Here is a 17,611-nt window from a genome sequence, read left to right as displayed (position 1 = left end):
AGTCGTGCACTCATCTTAAGGTTTGCATTGAAGATCAGTTCTGCCAAGGGAAACGGTTGCTTGCCACAGTTGCTGTTCCTGGTATGCACTTACAGTTAAAAATAACTCTTGCCCCTGCAAAGTCAATACTTTGCATATCTGCATTCTTTTTCCACAGTGTGTCACTGTCACTGAAGTGTGCTTGGCTGTGGACATTATTTTCACACTTTGAAAAAACACTTGAAAGGAATGCGATAGTGTATTGGAAAACACTCCTAATTCACTTCATATTATGCCCACACTGAAGGGAATATATACATACATATGTATATGTATACCATTACATATATAGGACCACTTTAAACATAGTAAATGTCCCTCAGTAGTCATGTAGGAAGTGTTTCTCACATCTCTGTAGGCTGACAAGTGTAAAGTAAAATTATTAATATAAAAGATTCAATATTGTACACAGGCTGTATAAACAATCTTTCCAATTAACATAAGTTATGTTACAATTTACATTTTCTAATTTAATGTGTTTTATAATTTTGCAGTTTGAAACTTATGTTATATATATGTTGCCAGTCAGCAGTTTAAAAGTCACCTCAAATCATGTCAGATTCTTAATTCAGTGCATGCTTATACTAACTTAAAATGAGAGATTATCTGTTCACTTAGCTAACATTCATAATTTTATGTCTGCAACAAATTAGAGAAATCTTACACAGAAGGGTGCTCATGGAGAATGCTAAAACCAAAGCTCTTTTTCTCAAATTAAAAATGAAGCAATTGAGAAATTCGCCTACATTTATTGCTTTCTTCTTTTGCACGTGATCCACCTCTCCGACAAATTGCACTGAAAACACACCCTCCACCCTGACGGGAGGAAAAAGCACGTCTGGCTGTAACTTTTATTGCACTGAATTTAAAGTCCTTTTTTTGATTACATTATCTCTGATCATTTAGTACTGCAAACAGTGTGTCTCCTTATTGCCAATATTGATGTTTGGCTGCTATATTGGTTCATCACTCACCGTACCCTAAAGGAAATCATAGACATAAGAAGCCCAACTAGCTTTCATCTGCTTTTATTCACTAGGATTCAGATTGCTGTCCTCCTGTTAACCAGAGACAACTGGCAGGGCAACAGCGACACAAACAGCCAAACGGAGAGAAAGAAAAATCAGTCAAAAACTGGAAGCACTGTTGCTGAATATATGGAGTTTTGTATTCTTGTACCTTGAAAATCAACACTTCTTAATATTAATTTCCATTGCAAAGTTTTAATTTTAAAATAGCATTCATTCTTATTTTCACTGAGCAATATTCATATAGACTGATATTTAGTCCCTGTGAGCTGTCCACACACTGAGAGCCGGATATGTGAGGCGATGTTGGTGTGTGTTTATACCTGAAATCTGACCTGAGCTGCCATCCTACTTATTACAGTGTCTCTAAATATGCACCAGCAGAGCCACACTTCCTGCGAGCAAACTGGACTCAGTGAAGCCCGTGTGAAACTCTGAACCCCCCTGGAGGAACTTCTTTGTCAGATAAAAAAAAGTGGGTGACACTTTGTGAGTCTCTCTGAGATACTACTTGTTATAGTCCCTCTTCTCCCTCCTGTTTCCTGCCTCCCTCTCCCCTCTCTGTCTCTCTTGTGCTCTCTTTCTCTCTTTCTGTTATGTTAAGTAGCAGGCCTGCTTTCTGTCTGCCACTCTGTCCTCCTTGGGTTTCAATTCCAAACATGGTTATCCTTCTAGGGCCCTATCGACTCCCCCCCTCGCCTCCCTTATCCCTTTCTCTTCCAGCTGGTGGCTCTACGGTGCAGGCCAGAGGGTGAGAAAAAGAGACAGAAAAGCACAGAAAGAAAGACTACGGGAAAACTTGGAAGGGAAAGACGGGAGAAGCCAGAGGAGAGAGGAAGGGACGCATGATGAGAGGAGAAGAAACAGAGGAAACCCATTCCAGCTGTGTTTCTGCAACAAATAGAGTCGTGATAACATCTTCATGGTGAAGAATTTTCTGCCGCTGCACGCCAAGGGAACAAACAATTACCTCTGACATTTTTGGTCAGTATCAGGCTGTTTATTTTTAATCAAGCTGTAATCCAAACAGATGATCTAGTAATAGGACAGAAACAGCACTTAGTTTGAGTGGAAAACAAGTCTTATTGGTCCCTTTTTAAAAAACAAACAAACCTACAAAACAAACAAACTTTGCTTTGTGCACCAAGAACCTTTCCAGAACTTATTCGAAAAGATTTAAACATGAGTGCAGACAACTCTAGCCTGCTGGACAGCCTGCTCTTTCCCCCTCTCTGCGATGGCTGGAGCAACAACACAGAGGGAGCCATCTACCAGTTGGGTAACACCATCCTGTTTCTGGGCTACATGGGAGGAAGCGGGGCCTACGGGTGCCTCTTCATCTTCGGCTTCCTTTGTCCTGGTTTCCTGTGTCTTCTTCTGTGGGGATTGCTTACAGTGTGCGGCCTGGATGTCTTCACCTGGAACCTGCTTCTACTGCTGGTCTGCTTGCTTCAGCTCTGTCACCTCCTTTACCGGCTGCACCAGGAGGGCATACGAGGTGAGGAGCTGGCCTCCCTCTACCAGGCGGTCTACCTGCCCCTGGGCGTGCCTGTCCAGGTGTTCAAGGAGATTGCAAAGGCTTTTGAGAACAAGGTGCTGGAGCTGAAAGCAGGAGAGACTTATGCTGTGGAGGGAAAGACCCCCATTGACCGGCTCTCCTTTCTGCTTTCTGGAAGGTGAGTGAGTGGGCAATGTGTTTGTGTGTCTGTGCGCGCAGACGATTACACTTTGACACACATCTCCAAGATGGCATGCACCTCAAGTGTGGCCATAAAACACATGTAAAACACATGTAGCACTACATTTTATTATATCGTCTTGTGATGCACCACTTTAAGTTGCCAAGATCCCTGCTTTATGACTCCTGGTGGGGGCGTTTTACAGAAAAATCAGGCTAATGAAGTGGCAATCAGCAGGAAAAAGCTAATCCGAGAGCTAATAAAAAGAACTGACACAGTAATAGTCATACATAAAAATACAAACACAACCTATCTCAAAATGTTGTGAATACACACATAGCTACTGCTTTTACTTTCTTTTGGTGGTATTCATATCTTCGATTTTGCTAGCTGTAGTAGTGTTGTAGAGTGATTGTTATCATGGATTGTATCTTACTGTATTGCATCGAGGGTTCTGTGAATCCCCAAACACCTGCATGATAAAAGAAAAATACTTGTAGGTAAAGCTCTTTTTAAAAGTAGAAATAAACTGCAAACACCAAATCTGTATCACCTTTGAGGGTGATACAGGGAACATGTTGGAGACTGTGAGTCTTACCAAAACTGCCATAGCTGTGTGCAATGAACTTGCAGTCTCATTGTCTTTGAAACGGTTGCTCTAAAGATGGTGGCCACCTGCATTTAGCTGAAACCAGTTGCAAATCAAGCAATATACCAATAAAATGGCAATTGGGCAGTCGTTCTGTGATAATATGGCGATTAAATATGAAGAATCAGCAAAAATCCCAAAATGATACAGGGTCTCAGTGGTCTTTTTGCAATATATTGGAACATAATTGCAATATAACCAGTTGGCAACCAGTTGATTCAGCCTTTCTATTTAAAACATTACTGGTGCAAGCTGACTCAGACTAATTGCAAACTGTTGGCAGTTTGTCTGCATTTATAAATTAGAAGGCAACGATTTGCAAACCTTCTCTAATGAATCTGAGTGACTGCAGTCAGTCAGAGCTGGACTGTAGCTGTGTTGAGACAGGTTGCCTTCCACCAGGTGACCTGTCCATTCACCTTGCAATCAAAAGTGGTTGACCATTTGGTCTGTGCAACTACTTGCAATCAGTCTCTTTAGTGTAATCAAAGGGCAGCTACCAATTTCCAGTTGCATTGAGGTTGCTGTTCTATTTTTAATCCAGTGTGACCGAGCCTTTGCCCAGTTACAGAGCCACTTGGCATGGAACAACAATAACATTCATTAGAATTCAATTTTCACTATTTTTCAAGCTCTGATTTCTTCTCCTTTTTCTCTGTTTTTTTAATTTGGAATTTATCTGCTTAAAGGTCCTCGCTGGTTAGTAAAAAATGATGAAAATGAGGGCAAGGATAATAAAACAATACAGTAGTTTTGTCTGTTAATTAAAAACACAGAGCACCCTAACCAACAGTGATGTTAAAAACAAAAACTTTGCACCTTTATTATTGGGCCTATATGCACATGCAGGCTAACAGTTGCAAAGATGCTGTAGTATTCTTTATTTTCGATGTAGAAACTCAAATGCATGCAGACACAATCTGCATGAGTGCTTTGCATTGTTGTGCAGACATTCTGTCCACATACTGCCACAGAGTGTCACTTTAGTAGGCAAAGTTAATAAGAGTGCTGTAACAGACCGAATAAATGAAGCAGAAGGTGCTTAAAGTATGTCAATTTATACCGCAGGCTTACATTTTTCCAATACTGGGAAACCCCTCCCCCAATAACATTACATAAATATTTAAAAGTAAACTTAATTAATGACTCTGAGACTGTTGGCAGTACATAACCGTCAAAGGAACTCTGTCCTCTTCCTCCAAACATCCTCAAAGCAGAGCTGCATTAGATCTCACAGTCCTGGAAGCTACACAAGAGAAATGTTGTAAACAGAGTATTTTTGTCTGTGACTCACTGGTGTGTCGTCCCCCTGCTCACTGCCAGCTGGTTAAATCATATCTTTGTGCTCCCGACAGGAGAGTGACACTGACTGCTCCTCTTACCTTAAATTAAATGTTGGCCACGGTGCTGACAGCTCTGAGTTTACAAGCCAAATTTGGAACTACGAGCAAATGAGCTAAACGTTTCCTTTCTTACGCTGTGAATCCTTGGCAAAGATTTCCGTTTTATTTTTCTATTCATCTGCATCTTCTGATTTGCCAGAAACACGTATTATTGCTGTTGTGTCAGAAAGCCTTTCTTTTGTGTGCAATTCATGAGTAATTTTCAAAGCCAGATGCTTGATATGGTTGTATTCCACAGCCAAATACATATGTGACCTCTCATTTAAAAACAGTGGACATAAATCTGCATCTTTTGGGAAGATTTGGAAAGGTTTAGCAAGTTGTAGGAACCTGGTTTTATGTATTTGCTCCCCTTCAGGAACAACAGTTAATCCAATCAAATCGGGGAAACAGAACTCTGGAGTAAGCCTGTGTCCACAAAATCTGGACCATATAGTACATATGCCAAAGTGCCAGCAGTGCACTGACACTTTTAGAATGGGATTCCCCAATTGAAATACCTTTGGTTGTGCCTTGAGGGTAATTAATGCAACAACACTCTGGAAAATAGCTTGCAATTAACACCTATTGTTTTGAAGTGTCTAAATAAATGCTTCTAGCAGTTTTAGCACACAGTAATAGGCTCTAGAGAGAAATCCATTAACATAATAACAGTGATACAGCTTTTTCCAATACAAATGTCTGTAATCTGGGCTTGCCTTAGCTTGCCCTCATCAGGTTGTAGTGACTTCAGATTTGACTTTAGATTTAGTCAGATGACCGAATATACACGATAGTCCCATCATTGATATGAACACGTTCAGCCTACAGTGAATGAAGAACAAAACACAATAAAGTTGTCGTGCATAGAGAAATAATTGGTCCTTGAAATGAAAGAATCATGTGTTAATTTAAAACAAACAAACAAACAAAGTAGTAGTGGTGCCGCAGCACATGTGGGAATGACTTGAATTAAAATCTTTTGCAAGAAACCTCAGGACAAAAAATCCCTGCACACGATTGTTTATTAGAGCTGCTAATTCTAAGTAATAGGTCCCGTTTCTCAACCTATTTGAAAACTTACTTCATTTGATTAGCAATAACATACTTAACCTCTGTCCACTAAAGTCCGGTAGCTTGTCTGCGACAGGTATTTCTGCCCATATCCACCTCCAGTGTCTTAGACCTGCTGTGACCTCCAACTCTCTCTGCTGTCATTATCACTTCTTAATCCCGTTTCCCTTTTTAACCTTGTATCTCTTGCTCTCTGTCTCAGGATCAACGTGTCTTTGGAGGGCCAGTTTCTGCATTACATCCACCGACACCAGTTCCTCGACTCTCCCGAGTGGGAGTCTCTTAGACCAAACGAGGAGGGAAAGTTCCAGGTACAGTGTCTTTATGCATGCTCAGTCATCCAGGTAAGGAAATCCCAAAAATCTGATTCTGTTCACCTGGACTTGGCATTTTTTAGCGGGTGAAACGTTTCGTCATTCATCCAAGTGACTTCTTCAGTCTCATCTGACTGCAGGTTTCCCCAGCTGTACATTTGCATAATGACCAACACTAGCATCACTGACCAACAATGGGCTGTGAGGTCAGTTTCTTGATGCTAATTGCACAAATTGTCATGACCATTGATCAACAACCAAATACAGGACACTGATGCAGTTTCTGCTTAATTCTGTAAATCTCAGGTGTGGAAGTAAAATCAACTTGAAAAGCTGTCACTGAATGAGCTTGAATGAGGAACCAGAAGTGGATATCAAGTTGTGTTTTGTTGCCGGCCATCACACTCAGCATCTCACTGATAAGCTGAACAGGGAAAAGCAGTTGTCCTCTTGTCTTTCACATATCCTGTTGCATTTGATTGGTTCAGTTAAAGTAGAAACAAGGCCTCGAAATCTTGTTGGACGGTTAGGTGGTGCTTTAGTTTTAAGGGGCTTTCAGACAGGGAGGGTGTGCCATCTGATGAGGTGGACTAATACAAGCAGAGGTGTATGGGCTGCTTTCATTATCATTTAATTAGCAGTTTTTTTTTTATTTATTTATTGTGTTTAAAATGTTACAGAACGGTAAAATATAATAAATGTCACCCTGAGGACATTATTTAATTAGATCAACAGTTTAAAACCAAAAGATATTTAATTTACTATTATATTTAAAAGTATCAGCAAATACACTGATCATTTTAAAACAATTATAATTGCACTTGTAATAAATAGTTATATTTTACGAATTACATCTAGTAGCTTTTTTTTAACCTTCAAGGTTACATTACAAACCCAACTGTCAATGAATGAAGTAGAGTGGCAAGGGAGATCTTATTCACAGCTCTTCGGATACAGGAGCTTGGTGAGGAACTCTCAGTGTGACATTTTAACACAATTACCCATTTAGCAGGCTCAGAGTAGTCCATAAACTCAATATAATTCACAAAGTGACCTGCTGTGCAGGGAGTAGTTATTATAAGATAGTCAGTGTGACTTCTGATTTATGCATTAGACTTTGATAAATATTGGCTTGTTATTTTGTTTAGTCTTTTAAAGCACAAGTCATAAGATCGGGGTGGCGCTGACCGAGGAACCCAGGAATACTCACATCCAACTTATCAATAATGAGTTAGCCACAAATGAAGTGTACCTATTAATTATTCTACTTTAAATGTGACATTAAAATGTAGAAAAAGTTCTACAATAAACAACTGACTGAGACGATTAACTCCTAAAAAAAATGAAGTCACAAAGCTACGGTGACTCTGAAAGATCAAACGCACTGCAACCGAAGAAAACGTTGTCAAATAGAAAACACTCCAAATGCAAAGGAAGCTGAATAAAAAAAAAAGTTGAATTAATCGCAGAATAAGTGACAGAACAGGCTAACACTAAACGACTGATAGCAAAGATGTTTCCACAGTATTACTTCTCTTGTGTTTTGTATGCTTTGGTAGCGTTTTTCTGTTTGCTGGTGTTTTCTTAGGTTGCAGTGTGTTTGACCTCTCAGGCCACCAAACAAATCTGAAACACGTCCATTTTCTTACAGACATCTATGCAACTGGACTCTCTTTGCAACTAGGTGTCGCCCCCTGATGGTCACTAAAAAGAATCGAGGTTTCAGGCACTTACACTCTTTCTTTCTTTCTTTCTTCCTTTCTTTCTTTACATTTATTTTACCTGGAAGCTTTGTCAGTATGTGGTGCTTTGGGAATGAGAATATGTCGGTGAGGCTATTGCTCCAGTGCTTGCAAGCAAAACCGGAGCCAGCTTCTAATGACGTTGTTCCATGCTGCTAATAGTGGTCAAATGTTCTAAAGTGCCTCTTTTATACACTGATAGTATGGTGTGTCATTCATTCTGCCCAGGTGACCCTGACAGCAGAGGAAGATTCCCGTTACATCTCATGGCGTCGCCGCCGCCTCTACATGGTGATATCAAAGGATCGCTACATCGCCCGTCTCTTCTCTGTAATGCTGGGACACGACATTGCTGAAAAGCTCTACAACCTCAACAACAAGCTCTACATCAAAAGTGGCGTGTTGTTGGACATCCGCCTGCCAAGCCTCTACCACGTGCTAGCTCCTGCCTCGCAGGGCAGTGAGGGTGGCAGCGGTAGTGATGGAGGCCCTGCCAGGGAGCAACAAACTGAACAGCAGTGCCAAGACCCAGAGCTCACCTACCAGATGCCTGACAGATCTAAACCTCAGCCTCTCCAGCCCAAACCTCAGGGACCAATGAAGACAGCCGTGGAAGAACCCTTGCATGACCCTTATCACCCTTCCTGGGCGTCTGACCCGGAGCTGCCCATTGGTGAGGACTCCACCAGCCTAGTCCTGGAGGACTTTGCTGATGTGGCGGGCTCCTTAACGGATTATGGCAGTGAGAGGGAATATTTGAGGTAGAGAGGGAGGGTGCTGGAGCTAACACACGGGGGCACCACTTAAGCTACATGTAAGTATCGCACCTGGGCGAAGGGTTGCATGGGGTGGTGTGTGTGCATGGAAGGCTTGTGGTACACATTTGTTACTAACCCGGCTTTGTGTTGCAATATAATCATATTAATCATTATAATGATAATGACTGATATGATAATTAATATAATCATTATTTTATTCAACATTAGTGGACCTATTACTCTTACTCCTCATTTTTGTCATATATATGTTGGTAGATGGCGGATGCTCTTATTAAACAAGTCTCAAATGAGAAAGTCATCAAGTAATCCTTGTGAGTCAAAAGTTGAGGGCAAGAAGTTTTACTCATCGTGGATCTTTATGATGTCAAAGAGAGAACATATTCATAATATGGTTATCGTAGTCCCACCCATGTGCTGTTTAAACCTGTTTGTGAGGAGTAGCCAGTCAGGCACTAAAACAACTTGTTTCAGAGCGTGGATGAACTGAGGGGCTGCACAAAGGCCCAGTGAAAGATACAAGGATACAGATGTGTTTGGATTTTTGTAGGGTCTTTACCTTTCAAGATAAAGCACCTTGAGATGACTGCTGTTGTGATTTGGTTCCATATAAAAATAAAACTGAACTCAATTCTAAAGTTTATATCCAGGCATCATGGGCATGGTAATTTTGGGCTTGATTTTTTTTCTTTTTTTTTTTCCAGAGTGGAATGATTGTACAGCACACGTCTTTAATGACGATCAAAAACAAGAATTGGGTGCACAACTTTGAATTTTGGATACATACAACCCATTGACGAGCTTCTGGCACAGTTCTGGTTGGGTATTTGACCACCTTTCTGGCTGAATTTAAATTGCTTAATATCCTGGCATGGATCTGACCATTAAGCATGAGGTTGAGGTTGAAGTCCATTCCAGAATCTTAATGTTAGCCTGATTTATCCCTTCCAAGTTGAAGTTGAAGAATCTGGAGATACTCTTCCTTGTTCATTATTTAAAATGATGGTTGACAGTTGGTAAAGTGTCTTTAGGTCTGAAAACCTTGCGACTCCTGTAAACATACCTCATCATTGTGGAAAAATAGTTTAATCTTTGTCTCGTCTGAACATAAAACTTTGGCTTGTTTATGTGAGAAGCTGCAAATTTCAGTCAAGCTCATTTTGGAGCAAGGCTTCTTTTTGGTCATGACCCTTACCTTGAGATGAGAGGAAGTTGGTTAACAGTTTGCAGTTTACTTCCAGAGCTTGGCAACAAGATGACACATTGAATAAATGGTCTGGTTCTTATATATTGCTTCCACTTTCACTTGAGCACTCAAAGTGCTCTGTAACTTGAAAAAGGGGAACAGCTTGTACTTTGGTACTGTTCTTTGAACTGATGATCCTGGAATCTGCAGTTGTTTAGAAATTGCTCCATTAAGTTTCTGGAATGGCTTTCCCAAAGCCTTGACCTCAACTTTTGAAATTTGTTGAATACACTTAAAAACTGGGTCTGTGCCAAGACACCAACCAATTTCAATGAACTCTACCAAGTCTGACAAGAAGAGTGGTCACATATCCACAGTTATATGTGAGAAGCTTATTGATGGCTACCAAAAGCATCTGGTTGAGATTAAACTTTTAACATTTAACCAAACATTAGTAAACGGTGCATGTATACTTTTAACCATATGTTGATTAGAGAAAAAACAAAAACAAAAAACAATCCATCCAATTCTTGTTTTGTAAAGACATTAAAGAGCTATTCTACCCTGGAAAAATAACAGTTCGCATCTGCCTCAACATCATGCCCATGTTGAGTGTATGTAAACTTCTGACCACAACTATAAATATGAATTATTTTGATGTGTAAACAAGGAAAATCTACTCTAGTAGAGTCTCAGAATAAAAACATGAGTCCATTTGAGTGTTTGTTTTGGTTGTACATTCATTTTAAGTATTTCCATTTTCACTGCATTTAACAAGAATTAGTGTGGTTTTAATTTTACCTTATTTACATTACGACAGATCAACAGCTCAAATGACCCAAAAACATATTCAAAGGTTAATTATATAAAATCTGACAAGTCTCAGCCATCTAATATTCTGCCTAGATGTTCACGGATTAATAACAATAAATTATAATATTATTGTTAATAATTATATCATTAACACACTGAAGGGAAGGGAATAATAAATACTTTTACTTTGAAAGTGCATAAAAGTTTTACATGTAAAATTATACATATAAGACTTTGTATTACATATGTATTCTTTTGTGTTAAAGTACATATGTGAAAAGTATGTGTATATATGACCTAAGAATATCCTAAAAAGAAAATCACATTTATGAGGTTCAAAGTTCATGTTTTTGACCTCAGAAACAGAAGCTTGGAAATTCAAGTGAAGGTGTTTCTACTTAAACTTAAAAAAATCAAACCAAAGGTCTGTAATTCCTTGACAACTGGACACGTTTTTCTATTATTAAATAGATACATGTGCATTATTAGCAAATGTGCTAAGATTAGGTCAAATTGAAGGCTTATCAATTAGAAAAAAAAAATTAAATTACAGCTAGCACACAGTTAATAGTTTGGATCGCTTAATTTAGCCAACATTTGTTCAATGCACCATCACATCATCCAGCACTAGCGAAACAGGTGATTTAAAAGGTCATTTTGCTCTAAAGTTGACTCTTTTCCCCTTATTTCATTTATCTTGAGAGGAATTCTTTTGCATTTAAAAGTATTCAACATATACAATAAATCTGACTAATCATTGCACTTGTATTTTTTTTGTTAAAAACTTTCTAACTAGTTCATGCTCATGGTAGATTGCAATTAAATGGTGGCTGGAATTCTTTTCTGCTGGCCTCCTCCCATGCTTTAAAATCAGAACTCCCTCCCTGCCAGCTGCTATGCATTAGTGTGCTTTGGCCACGCAGCTCACATGCTTAGTTATGTCTGGCACAGTTAGCAGAGTTAAACTTGTTCTCTGTAAATAGTGAAAGCACTTTAACAAATGAACATAGAGTGGGCCCACTGTGGTTGTAGACAGTCGATCGGGCCCTGTGTGTGGGTGTATTTTCCGTGTGTGTGTGTCTGTGGGGAATTGTTTCTTTCCTTTCTCATCTGTCTCATTACATGATGATGAGGCTTTGTTGAGGTTGGGCAGGCACCAGCTGTCCTTATCTGACGAGGATTAGAGCTTGTAAATTTAGGGGATGTTCAGAAAATTCCGTGCCATGCTATTAATCCAGTGTCCCCACCCTTTGGCTTTCTGTCTGCTTATCTGTTCACCCCTCCCCTCCATCTCTGTCTGCCCTGCCCAATCACAGGTGGAGGCTCACGTTTCACAGCTGGACAGTGGAGTCAGTGTCAGGCTTGGGTTGCACAGCAGCTGTGAAGCAGCAGGTCAAATCTGTCATAGCTGCAGCATACCTCTCAGTTCAGATTGGAGTCAATGACTTCAAAGCGGGTTGGACAAGCAATCATATGCTCACAAAATTTCAAAAATCAGGCACTACAAGGAAAGAAATCCTCTTCTTGCACGCAAATGTGTCATAGTCATCGCATCTGTAGGTCTGTGTGTGAGTGGATGAGCAACCGTAAACTCTGAAATGGAACTGAAGAAAAACATAAGCCGTTTGCTCCTCTGAATCACAGCAGGCAGTGACCAGCATTCAACATTCACATTCATGACATTAATAATATGAACACAGAACAAGTATACTGCAGATATTTGCCGTGTAGTGTCTGGCTATTTACAGGCAAGCACAGTAGTTTCTTGAGAGTGTAAATGCTAAAATCCACTCAAGTATTCAAGAGGGAAAAGGGTCAACAACCTTTTGAACAGGGGTCTCGAACTCCAGACCTCGAGGGCCGATGTCCTACAGGTTTTAGATGTCCTTGATCCAACACAGCTGATTCAAATGGCTAAATTATCTCCTCAACATGTCTTGAAGTTCTCCAGAGGCCTGGTAATGAACTAATCATTTGATTCAGGTCTGTTGACCCAGGGTGAGATCTAAAACCTGCAAGACACTGGCCCTCGAGGCCTGGAGTTGCCCAGCCCTGCTTTTGAACCTAGACAAATGGAAAGGTTTAATGCATGCCCGTTATTTTGTTTTATAACCTACATGATAAGGGCATCAAGGCAGCTAGTGCAGTGACCATAGGGTGCACATAGTCAATTCTATATAGTTAAGTTAATTAGCATTTAATGAAATTATGACCAACCTAGGGAATCTCAGTTTGGTTCTTCTGGTATTATTTGCACCAGTGACTCCTTGCAGCAGTTTTGGGGAACTCCAGGCCTCAAGGGCCGATGTCCCTGCAGGTTTCAGATCTCACCCTGGGTCAACACACCTGAATCAAATGATTAGTTCATTACCAGGCTTCTGGAAGTAATTTAGCCATTTAGATCAGCTGTGTTGGATCAAGGACACATCTAAAACCTGCAGGACACCGGCCCTTGAGGCCTGGAGTTCCCCGCCCCTGACTTAGTGCCACAGTGTCTCTTTGTACTGCAAAACTGTAGCACTGGATTGGACATCCTTGGGTATCACAGAAATACTTGGGGCAATCAAATATTGACAATTTTTCTTGCAATTAATGAGAAAATTTAAAATATAAATTGGAGGCGGGTAAGAGTCAGTGACAAGGAAGCTGTTGAACCTATAAAAAGAAGGGGGGGGGGGATTAATTCAATGAATGTGTCATCCTTGATAATCCTTGAAAAACTGCACCGGCTGCATTTAACAAAAAATAAATAAATCATGGCCAGGACCCAGCACAGAGGTGCCCACCTTGTCTGGACGAAGTTAAACTTAGAAATATGTTCTCATATCCTACAAGTAACAAACTGCTGACTATCAGTAAAACTCCAGTTTAAATGAGTGTTTCCTGAGGACACTATACAAGGAACTACAAAGGTAGCTTTGAGTATTTTGGCACACACTGAGACAGATTTCATCTCATCTGTGCAAGAACTGTTACATCTGTGTGGCTTACATCAAAACGAAGGCCAAAGGTGACAATTGGTGGGTGTTATTGCCTTTAGAATTTTATGACAGAAAAGCTTCCTAACAGCTGGTTAACATCATGAAAAGGTCCTAGTGGTTTTGGTGCCTAAATCTAACCACAAATTAACTGAGAAAAAAAAAGCCAACCACGTCTAAAATAGAAATAAGTCCAACATTTAGTTTCACCAAGGAAACAACACTGCTGCAAAAATCTAGTGCTTGTCAAGGGATCCACTACAACCCAATGCACTCTGTCTACTAGTAAGGCTTTTTTGGCAGACATCCCTTAAACTTCTCTCAGCAGCCAGTTGGTATCCAAGAACCTGACATCATGCCACGTGTGATCCTGTTACAAGAGTATCTCTAGTTTGCTACTTATTACTGTTTCACTTTATAGGAGCGCAATATGTTTTCGTCATCTGTAATGCAATTAGGAAATTGGTGTGGACACGAGTTTGCTGCAAGATCGCATCCATCTTAACTTAATGGAACTAAATTTAAGCTTTGATGTTGGCTTTGCAGGAGGTGATGGGAATCTACCACCTCGATTCCAGAGGGTCAGAGCGCCGCTGGCTCCCACTGAAACCCCTAAACTGTGAGACGTCTCTCCTGGAAACACTACTATACCATCTCCTCCTCTTTCTCTGTTCCTGTTCTTCAGTCCAGAGTATGAAGAATATAAATTCTTAACATTTAACTATTTGAATTAAAATTTAAGTCATACAACAAACCTTACTGACATCTTTTAACAGTTTGACATATTATTTAGGAGTGTTAACATTTTCCTTGTTACCATTTAGTCTTTAGGCCTTTAGGCCCTGCTATCCCAAAATACAGTGACCCTGAGAGCGTAAATGACCTACAACCTAAGACAACACTGGCAAGCACAAAAATGCTGCAAAAAGCAAAAACAAAACAAAACACAGAAGTTGAATAAAACATGAAGGAAGTGAATAAAACTCAACAGATATTAAAGTAGAAAAAAAACAAAATCTCACAACATAAGTGTTTTTTGGGAGACAATAATTTGTGAAAGTGACAGAAACCTAAACATGAAGGATTGCACTGAGACTCGTTTAAAAGAAGCGGAAAATTTATTTGTGTTGTGAGGGAGAAAAGTTGGAAGGTAATGTGTTTTAATCGCATGCTTCATACAGTACTGTAGATACATGTTTGCTACTAGCCATAGTAGCAGAAGTCAGGTTCAGCGTGCGCCGGTTATTTTGTTGTAGAATTTTGCAGTGATCCTACGGCCACAGTACACGGTGCACATGGTCAATTGTGTATGTGGAACAGCCAAAATTATGCATCACAATTAATATTTTTAAGCTAATTAGCATGTAATGCAATTATAGCTAAGCTAGTGAATCTCAATTTGGGCCTTCTCGTATTATTTCGCTTGCGATGTTACTGACCCCATTGAAAAATGTTTCAGTGGTAAATCTCTTCAGCAAACAAAAACTTATTTCTGTTGTGAGGGAGGAAATGATCCAGGTAATGTGTGTTTTAATTGCATGATTCATGTAATACTGTAGCGACATGTTTGCTATTAGCCGTTGACTGTTAGCTTGGCACTTTTGCAGCTATTCTGTCACTTTAATGTCTTCCAAAAAACAGTATTTTGTGTTGTTGTTTTGGTAAGCTTTTGCAGTGTTTTACCACTTTATTTTTTTCTGTTTTGCTAATGCTAATTAGCGCTTCCATCTTTAGAAGTTCCGTTTTTTTGTGCTTTTGCTACATTTTTCCATTTGCTGGTGTTTTCTTCAGTTGCAGTGTATCTGATCTTTCATGGCCTCTCTACCACGAGTCTGAAATCTGCCTTTAACATTTTAACTACAGTAGACTATAAAATCAAATGTTTAACAAATTAAAAGACTCAGAGAAACATCTCTCCAGCAGACATGCTATCTTGCTGATATTTTATCAACATGTCCTCATCTATGAATTAGGCCCCAAATAAAATCATATTTACACTATCATATTGATTGGCACTGTAGAACTGAGGACAGGCAGCCTTCACTTTGTTACCTACCAGCACATTTAATGTCTAAAATGTCATTTCATATTATGTGACTAAATTTGCTTACATTTCAGATTGGAACTGTTTTTTATTCAGATTTGATTTTCACGTGATTTAATGTTACATTTCACTTTGGAAATTTGCTTCACAAATAAATAATAGTAATTATTATAATGAATGTTAATGTAATGTAGGAAGGTTGCTGCACATTTTCTGGGTCTGATTTTAAATAGCTTTGACAATACATGATTTAAGTTATGAAACAGCTTAACATTGGCAGATGTACATTACAATCAAATCTTCCTTCAAGCTCTGGAAAGCATTTGGCTTTGTATCTTTGATCTTTTCAGACCTGTCTGGAACATTTTACCTGCCAACTGGTTCTGTTGTCTTCTACCATTTCACTGCAATGTTTTGATGTGTCATGTTTAGATTAGTGATCAGATTACCAAATTCATCCTTTGACATGCTCTCTGGTGATATATATTAGAAGCCTGATTTTTAAAAAATGTTTTTAAACATTGGTGTGTTTAATACACAGGCATAATGTGAATCACGGTATTTGTGTGTTATTGAATTCAAAAGACGAGTGATGAGACTAAAATGAAGTCTAAGTATTTAGAAAACATTCTTTCATGGGGCCAAGATTTCTCCAGATTATTTAAGTTGTTTATTTTCTGACTGTTAGCTTCCTGTCATATCTGTCCCAACCGCACTATGTAGCACTGTGATGATGATCAAAATGATTTATGTTCCACCCTCAAAAAGTCAAAGTACACACAGATTCACCTCAGTGCAAAAGGACAAATCCTTTTAGCCCTGAAATCAGGAGAAAAGAAAGACATGGTTAAGAGTTTGTTGCTGCATTTAATGCTAAAAGAACAAAAAACAAGGGTTTAGGATGTGAAACTAGACTGTTTGGTTTCATAAACACTTCAACGCTTTAGTGAGTATAGGCAAAAAAGAAAGATAATTATAATATTAATAATATTGTACCAGAAATACTGATAATGTAAATAACCTTTTCCCCCCCAGTTTTAGTCATGATGTTAGAAAATATAAGGCTCCGCCCCCTGAGGTTGAACTCCAATGATATTTTCTCAAAATTAAACAAGGTATAAAAATGTGAAACCATCTCTGTGTTAGTATCTTCATAGGTCAGATTGCTGCACACTATGCACTTTCAATTGTTGTCGAGGAGATCATTCTCTTTAGAAGTCACACAACTGCACAAGGTCGTGGGACCACCGAGCTCCCCGTTTGATGTTGATGTTGTTCACACACACAGGATCTTTGCGCCTGAAAGAATAAAAACAAAAACACACACTTGTGCAAAACAGACTTTAGTCCAAGTGAATATATGTAGCATATTCATTGTAAGAATCCAGTAACTGTTTAGGAATCACTGACATTTTTATATGCAGTGCCCATTTTCTGAGGCTCAAAAGTAACTGGACAATTGATAAACAGTTTTTATGGCCAAATGAGCCCCGTTTCCTATAATTCCATGACATATTAAGCAGATCCTGGAGACTATGCCAGCATCCCAGCTATCACAGGGAGAGAAGCGAGGTGCACCCTGGACAGCTCACCAGTCTAGCATTTGAAAATTTGAAGAAGAAAGAAAATTTTTTAGAAATGATCTTAAACAAATAAAGGAGGACTTCACTGCCCAATCAGCAGTACCAGCAAAAGACCATGGAAGACAGAAGAAGTAGATGACTGGAAAATTATTATCAAGGTAAAGAAAAACATCTGAGTCAAGAACACTCTCAGGGAGGTAGACACATAACCAGGGGAGCACATAAGAGGTCCGCAGGTGCGCATGCGCTGTCAAAATAAAAGACGCGCACCAGATAAGAAGTTGCAACGCGCGATTGCGTACATAAGATTTTCTGGAGGACAGA

The 17,611-nt window shown here is 39.4% G+C and overlaps 2 protein-coding genes across 5 annotated transcripts in view; one reads left to right on the top strand and one right to left on the bottom strand.

Moving 5' to 3' along the window:
- The first annotated feature begins 82 nt into the window (after positions 1-82).
- Positions 83-16,257, top strand: popdc2 (popeye domain containing 2). Of its 2 annotated transcripts, none has more exons than XM_040034687.1 (4): positions 83-2,743; positions 6,054-6,162; positions 8,136-8,580; positions 14,207-16,257. In XM_040034687.1, exons 1-4 carry the CDS (start codon positions 2,250-2,252, stop codon positions 14,281-14,283), a joined length of 1,125 nt encoding a protein of 374 aa, XP_039890621.1. In that variant the 5' UTR covers positions 83-2,249; the 3' UTR covers positions 14,284-16,257. The 2 variants fall into 2 exon arrangements, with proteins under 2 accessions (XP_039890621.1, XP_039890620.1); XM_040034686.1 differs by having other exon boundaries at positions 8,136-8,721.
- pla1a (phospholipase A1 member A) overlaps positions 15,343-17,611 on the bottom strand; it is a 34,037-nt gene continuing 31,768 nt past the window's right edge. For all 3 annotated transcript variants that reach the window (XM_040034673.1, XM_040034675.1, XM_040034676.1), the window contains one exon: positions 15,343-17,003. The gene's annotated coding sequence lies outside the window, so the exon portion shown is untranslated. The remainder of the gene's footprint in view (positions 17,004-17,611) is intronic.

Source organism: Simochromis diagramma, unplaced genomic scaffold (assembly GCF_900408965.1).
Source record: "Simochromis diagramma unplaced genomic scaffold, fSimDia1.1 OVJJ01000091.1, whole genome shotgun sequence".
NCBI classification, from domain to species: domain Eukaryota; kingdom Metazoa; phylum Chordata; class Actinopteri; order Cichliformes; family Cichlidae; genus Simochromis; species Simochromis diagramma.
This window is presented reverse-complemented; position numbering and strand designations above follow the sequence as displayed.

Excerpts from the sequence above, each read along its gene's own strand:
- popdc2 (XM_040034686.1), top strand. The coding sequence starts at position 2,250 with ATGAGTGCAGACAACTCTAGCCTGCTGGACAGCCTGCTCTTTCCCCCT. Across the intron at positions 2,744-6,053 it reads TCCTTTCTGCTTTCTGGAAG|GATCAACGTGTCTTTGGAGG; the intron begins GTGAGTGAGTGG and ends TCTCTGTCTCAG. Across the intron at positions 6,163-8,135 it reads ACGAGGAGGGAAAGTTCCAG|GTGACCCTGACAGCAGAGGA; the intron begins GTACAGTGTCTT and ends CATTCTGCCCAG.